Below are 7,167 nucleotides of genomic sequence, written 5' to 3'. Positions count from 1 at the left end.
CCTTTCTCTCCCTTTGTGAACATCCAACCCATCACTGCCTTGAAAATATTAACCAATCCTACTTGTTCTGCCTTCACAGGGAGAGCACAAATCCATCCGGTCTGTTCAGATCCCTCAGAATCCTATTTCTCAGCTCTTGCCCTGGAGGCTACAGCAATGCAAGTGGATATTTAAACACCACTCCAATGTTATCAGAGTTTCTGACTGTCTTTCAGACACTGAGTTCCTGACTCCCACCACCCTCTGAGTGAAAGCTCCCCAATTCTCATCACATCTCTACCTCAAATCTCTGCCCCCTGGTTACTCACCCCTCCACCCATTCCGTGACTTCCTCTCCACCCTGTCTATTCCCCTCATAATTATATACACCTCGATCTGCTCCACACAACCACCCCAGCCTGTCTCACTAAACGAGGAACTGCAGAGATCTGAGGAATTACTGGGTAAGAAATTCAGCGGGTCTGTCAGCAGCCTTGGAGAGAGAGAACACAGCGTTAACATTTCCAATCCAATGACCTAGTTTCAGAACTGATGGTCTCTGTGAGCAGGTGGTATATCTGCTGAAGATGGGGGGATAGCGTCAGGGATGGGGTTAAGGTTCAGATTAGGGTTAAGGTTAGGGTTTGGGATAAGGTTAGGGATAGGGATAGGGTTAAGGTTAGGGCTAGGGTTGGGGATAGGGTTAGTGTTCAGATTAATGTTAAGGTTAGGGATAGGGTTAAGGTAAAGGTTAGGGATAGGTTTAAGGTTAGGGATAGGGTTAAGGTTGGAGATAGGGTTAAGGTTGGGGATACGGTTAAGGTTAGGGATAGGGTTAAGGTTAGGGATCGGGTTAGGGATGAGTTTAAGGTTAGGGTTATGGATAGGGTTAAGATAAGGGTTAGCGATAGGGTTATGGTTAGGGATAGGGTTAAGGTTTGGGATAGGGTTAGGGTTAAGGTTGGGGATAGGGTTAGGGTTAAGGTTAGGGTTAGAGTTAGGGTTAAGGTTGGGGATAGGGTTATGGTTAAGGTTAGGGTTAGAGTTAGGGTTAAGGTTGGGGATAGGGTTATGGTTAAGGTTAGGGTTAGAGTTAGGGTTAAGGTTGGGGATAGGGTTATGGTTAAGGTTAGGTATAGGGTTAAGGTTAGGGTTAAGGTTAGGGGTAGGGTTAAGGTTGGGGATAGGGTTAAGGTTAGGGATAGGGTTACGGTTAAGGTTAGGGTTAAGGTTAGGGATAGGGTTATGGTTAGGTATAGGGATAAGGTTAGGATTAGGGTTAAGGTTGGGGATAGGGTTACGGTTAAGGTTAGGGTTAAGGTTAGGGATAGGGTTATGGTTAGGTATAGGGATAAGGTTAGGATTAGGGTTAAGGTTGGGGATAGGGTTACGGTTAAGGTTAGGGTTAAGGTTAGGGATAGGGTTATGGTTAGGTATAGGGATAAGGTTAGGATTAGGGTTAAGGTTGGGGATAGGGTTAAGGTTAGGGTTAAGGTTGGGGATAGGGTTAGGGTTAGGGATAGGGTTAGGGTTAGGGTTAAGGTTAGGTATAGGGTTAAGGTTGGGAACAGGGTTAAGGTTAGGGATAAGGTTCTGGTTAAGGTTAGGGTTAAGGTTGGGGATAGGGTTAGGGTTAGGGATAGGGTTAGGGATAGGGTTAAGGTTAGGTATAGGGTTAAGGTTAGGGTTAAGGTTGGGGATAGGGTTAAGGTTGGGAACAGGGTTAAGGTTAGGGATAAGGTTCTGGTTAAGGTTAGGGTTAAGGTTGGGGATAGGGTTAAGGTTAGGTATAGGGTTAAGGTTAGGGTTAGGGTTAGGGATAGGGTTAGGGTTAGGGTTAAGGTTAGGTATAGGGTTAAGGTTGGGGTTAGGGTTAAGGTTGGGGTTAGGGTTAAGGTTGGGAACAGGGTTAAGGTTAGGGATAAGGTTCTGGTTAAGGTTAGGGTTAAGGTTGGGGATGGGGTTAAGGTTGGGGATGGGGTTAATGTAGGGTACAGGGTTAAGGTTAGGGATAGGGTTGAGTTTAGGGATAGGGTTAAGGTTGGGGATAGGCAAAAGGGGGTATACACAGAAATGAAGCCCAGAGAGGGAGAACGATTGACAGGGAGATAAGAGGAGGATTGATAGGAACCTAGGGAGAAAGGGAAACATGGTAATGGGGACATTGATGTGGTGAAAATGGTTTTGTTTTGCTCAGAGCAGCCTGTGTGCTGACTAGGCCTGGTATCTGTAGAGGGAAGGGGGCATGGGAGAAGGTGTTGCAAGTCCGAAAACCATTGAAAACAAAAGAAGTGCTGGAAGTCACAGGCAAAATCCATGGAGAGCGAGCAAGTTAACATTTCAGGATGGGAAGACTCTACATCAAACCCTGAAGTTACTGACCTGGGTATTGAGTCAGGAAAGCTGCAGGGTCCCCAAGCAGAATGTGAGGTGATGTCCTTCCTGATTGCTCTGAGCTTCCCTGGAGCACTGCAGTGAGCCTGACACAGAGATATCGGCCAGAGGGGAGGCTGAGCTATTACAGAGACAGGTAACAGGGAGCTCAGGGTCCTTTTTGCTGACAGGACACAGATGTTCTGTAAAACTGTTGCCCAGTTTGTCTCCCCAATGTAGAGGGCAGTGAGTGAAGTGCAGGTAAAGTGCTGCTTCACCTGGAAGGAGAGTGTGGGGCCTTGGATCGTGAGGAGGTGAACAGACAGGGGTTACACCAATGGCTGTGGTGAGGGGGGGTGGGGGTGGGGGTGTAGCATGCGAGAGGCTCATGAAACACTCCTGCAGAGTTAGTAACCAACAGCAAGAGTGGATTCTTCCAGCCTACCCTGCCATTGGATAGGATCACAGCCGATTCAGATCCCCCCTTTGCCGCATTCTCACCCTCCATACCCTTTGATCCCTTTAGCCCTCGGAGATATATCCAACTCCTTCTGGAATCCAGTGCTTTGGCCTCGGCCTTTCTCTGAGGCAGAGAATTCCATGGGCTCCCCACTCTCCAGGGTTGAAGGGCCCGAAACGTCGACTCTCCTGCTCCTCGGATGCTGCCTGACCTGCTGTGTTTTTCCAGCCCCACACTCTCCACTCTGATCTCCAGCATCTGCAGTCCTCACCTTCTCCTAGTTGATTACTACCCCCCTTGAACGGCCTCCACTCTCCATCCCTCCTATCTCCCTCGGTGAAGTCGGCTGCTCCATAAGGGCCTGTGTCACTGAGGCCTGTGTTTGTGAGGTCACAGCAGCCTCTCGGTTTCTTGTGAGCTCACTGCCTCCCTCCCTTATCCATCACTGGGACACGCACACAGTGGGTGAGTCTCTCTCTGTTGGTGTAAGAGGCCCTGATCAATGGCAGCATCAAAACAGGAACTGCGCCAATCTTTAACCCGAGGGGGGGGGGACCTTTGACCCCTCAGCGATAGCCCAGAACACTCCCCACCCACCACTCTCGGTTCCCAGTCTTTTACTTCCTGGTGTCCCAGCATTTCTTGCCCATCCCCATGTACTGAGAGACTTGCTCAGCCATTTCACAGGGTAGTTGAGTGTCAACCAAATTGACTGTGGGTCTGGTGTCACATGTAGGCCAGACCAGGTGAGGACAGCGATTTCCTTCCCTGGACGACAGTAGCAAACTACATGACAAGCAGCATTGGACTTATCCTCATCCAGATTATTACTGAATTCAACTTCCATCATCTGCCATGACAGGATTTGAACCCCTAGAGGATTAGCCGGGTTCCTGGATTAACAGTCTAGCGATAATGCCACTAGGCCGACGCCTTCACTCAACTGTTTCCATTGGGGTTCTTGCTTTCCCATCCGTAGCATTCCCAGATTCCAGGTCGGAACGCTCCCAGCCAGCTCCCATTCAGACAAGGGGAGGCCACTCTGCCCATCCAATTATTGACCAAAATGGCAGCTGATCTGAGGAAAGGGTCACTGGACCCGAAATGTTAACTGATTTCTCTTCAGAGGTGCTGAGGGACCTGCTCAGGTTTACCAGCAGTTTCTGTTTCTCTTTTGATTTTAAACTCACTTCCCGCACATGGGCCAATAACCTTTCACCCCCAACCCCCCTGCCAGTCATCAAGACGACCTCTGGAGTTAAAAATATTTAATGATTCAGCCTCCTTCCTTTTGAGGGGGTTCCAGAGATGGGGCAGAGCCTCAGCCTGGCTATTTTCACAGTCGGGGAATGTTTGGGAAAATGCCTCTCACACAGCACTAACCCCCGGCACGTTCCAATCCCAGAGAGTCTCCATTTTCATTCGTTTGTGGGACGTGAGTATTCCTGGCTGGGTCCAGCATGTCTTGCCCCGTCCCTAGTTGCCCCCCTTGAGAAGGTGGGGGTGAGCTGCCTTCTTGACCCGCTGCAGTCCATGTGCTGGAGGGTAAACCCACAATGTCCCTGAGGGAGGGAATCCCAGGATTCTGACCCAGCTACACTGAGGGAACGATGATATATTTCCAAGTCAGGATGGTGAGGGGCTCGGAGGGGAACTTGCAGGGGGTGGGGTTCCCATGTATCTGCTGCCCCTTGTCCTTCTAGATGGAAGTGGCCGTGGGTTTGGAAGGTGCTGCCTGAGGATCTTTGGTGAGTTTCTGCAGTTCATCTTGTAGCTGGTACACACTGCTGTTACTGAGGGTCGGTGGGTAAGGGAGGGAGGGGGTGTTTGTGGGTGTGGGGCCAATCAAGCGGGGGCTGCTTTGTCACTGGATGGTGTCGAGATTCTTGAGTGTTGTTGGAGCTGACCCCATCCAGGGGCAAGTGGGGAGTATTCCCTCACCCTCCTGATTTGTGCCTTGTAGGTGGTGGGATAGGCTCTGGGGGGAGTCAGGAGGGCAAGTGGGGAGTATTCCACAAACAGAGAGTGGAATTAGGCGCAGTGCTCCTGACATGGCAATGCTGGGGGGGGGGGGGGAGGTGGTTGGAGACCAGGGTGATGTTCCCCGACTAAGTTCAAAGCAGGACCATTCACCCTGACCTTTCTCTCTCTCTGCTATCCCCCAGGTGTCAGCTGCCAGTCTTGGGCTGCCCACTCTGATGCAGTTGACGGCGGGCGAGAATGAGGGACGGAGGAATGCAGCTGGAGGGGATGGGCCGGTCGATGGAGGAGAGAAACAGGAGGCTCCCGGGCCCGATGGCAAGGAGGAGGGGCGGATGGGCTGGTGGAAATGGCAGCTGCCCGACAGCGTGAAGGGGCTCCTGGTTGCCCTCTTTGGGGGTGGTTTGCCAGCTGGCTTTGTGGCACCCTTCACCAAGATCGCCTACGAAGCCTCACACATCCCCTCACTGGAGATCCTGCTGTTCCGCTGCATCCTCCACCTGGCTCTGTTCTTCTACATCAAATTCAGGGGAGGGTCACTCTTCGGGCCCCGTGAAGCCTGGAGGTCCACCTTCGTCCATGCCATCATTAACATTGTGTCCATCGCCTGCGCCTACAGCTCCTTCATGGTCATTCCAGCCGGGAACGCCGCTACCGTTCGCAAGGGCACCTCCACCCTTTGCTCTGCCCTGATGGCCCTGGTCATCGACAGTTACCACCTGAGCGTCTACGACTGGATCGGGCTGCTGGGCAGCTTGGTGGGCCTCACCCTCATCGTGGTGCCCGACCTGCTGAGGCTAGACAGGAGCACGCGCCTCTCTGACATCTTCGGCTACATCCTGGCCATGCTGGGCGGCTTGGCACTGGCCATGGCGCTCATGATCTTCCGGACCCTCACCCACCCGTCCAAACTGATGACTGCTGCTTTCACCTTCGGTGTGGTGGGCAGCCTGCTCTGTGCCCCACTTATGCTGCTGCTCCAGAAACCCATCGCCCCCGTTGAACCACTCACCTGGTGCTGCGTGACGGGCATCACCGTGCTGGCTCTGGTCTCCTTCTTCTGCGCCAACTATGCCGTCACCAAGACACACCCGGCACTGGTGTGCGCCTTCCTGCACTCTGAGGTAGTGGTCACCATGACCATCCAATACTTTGTCCTCCATGAACCCATCAGCCCGTTTGGACTGAGCGGTGCCACAGTGATTATTTGTAGCATCGTTGTCATCACTGCCCAGAACATAGCCCAAGATCACAAGGAATCAAATGAGAATAAGTAACATTAAACATTGTCATTTTCTAACCATCCGCAATCAACTCGAATGACTTGCCCCTTCACAGGGGAACGTGGGAAACCCCAACTGAGACTGTTCAGTCCCTTGGGGCCATTCAATCTCAATGATTATTTAGTGGGTGGTGATAGCCCAATGGTATCATCACCAGACTGTTAATCCAGAGACCCAGCTCATGTCCCAGGTTCAAATCCCACCACGGCAGACGGCGGAATTTGAATCTGATTTAAAAATCTGCAATTAAGATGACCACATGTATTTGGGGCGAAACCCCACTGGGTTCACCATTGCCATCCAAAGCTGGTCGGGTGGCTCAATGGTTAGCACTGCTGCCTTCACTGCGCCAGGGACCTGGGTTCGATTCCAGCCTCGGGCAACTGAGGGTGGGGAGTTTGCACATTCTCCCCGTGTCTGCGTGGGTTTCCTCCCACAGTCCAGGAATGAGCAGGTTAGGGTGGATTGGCCGTGGGAAATTGTCCCATAGTGTCCTGGGATGTGCAGGTTAGGGTGGATTGGCCGTGGGAAATTGTCCCATAGTGTCCCGGGATGTGCAGGTTAGGGTGGATTGGCCGTGGGAAATTGTCCCATAGTGTCCCGGGATGTGCAGGTTAGGGTGGATTGGCCATGGGAAATTGTCCCATAGTGTCCAGGGATGTGTAGACTAGGTGGGTTATCCATGGAAAATGCAGGATTTTAGGGATAGTGTTGTCAGGTGGGACCAGGTAGGATGCTCTTCAGAGGACTGGTATGAACTCAATGGGCCAAATGGCCTGACCGACACTGTAGGGATTATATGTGACTCCAGACCTACAGCAATGTGGTTGACTCTGAGCTGCCTTCTGGGTAATTTGGAGCGGGCAATAAACAGATGCAGATTTGCACAGCGGAAGGGCCTGTTCCTGTGCTGTGTTGTTCTTTGTTGTATAAAAGCTGGCCTTAGCAGCAACACCCTTCTCCCATGAGGGAATTAAGTGAAGATATATTCACCCACAAGATGTGGGCCCACACTCATTGCCCAAAGAGCAGTCAAGGGTCAACCCCATTGGGGCTGGAATCACGTGTAGAGTTCTACAGCATGGAAACAGA

At 51.8% G+C, this 7,167-nt stretch overlaps 1 protein-coding gene across 1 annotated transcript; it reads left to right on the top strand.

Annotated features, from left to right (window-relative positions):
- The first annotated feature begins 381 nt into the window (after positions 1–381).
- Positions 382–6,087, top strand: LOC140492381 (solute carrier family 35 member G3-like). Its single transcript, XM_072591300.1, has 2 exons — positions 382–443; positions 4,978–6,087. Exon 2 carries the CDS (start codon positions 5,011–5,013, stop codon positions 6,067–6,069), a length of 1,059 nt encoding a protein of 352 aa, XP_072447401.1. The 5' UTR covers positions 382–443; positions 4,978–5,010; the 3' UTR covers positions 6,070–6,087.
- The last annotated feature ends 1,080 nt before the right edge of the window (positions 6,088–7,167 follow it).

This window comes from Chiloscyllium punctatum, chromosome 21 (genome assembly GCF_047496795.1).
Source record: "Chiloscyllium punctatum isolate Juve2018m chromosome 21, sChiPun1.3, whole genome shotgun sequence".
In the NCBI taxonomy this organism is placed as follows: domain Eukaryota; kingdom Metazoa; phylum Chordata; class Chondrichthyes; order Orectolobiformes; family Hemiscylliidae; genus Chiloscyllium; species Chiloscyllium punctatum.
The sequence above is the reverse complement of the archived record's forward strand: the minus strand, read 5'-3'. Positions and strand labels throughout refer to the sequence as shown.

Coding starts and splice junctions, on each gene's coding strand:
- LOC140492381 (XM_072591300.1), top strand. CDS start 5,011: ATGCAGTTGACGGCGGGCGAGAATGAGGGACGGAGGAATGCAGCTGGA.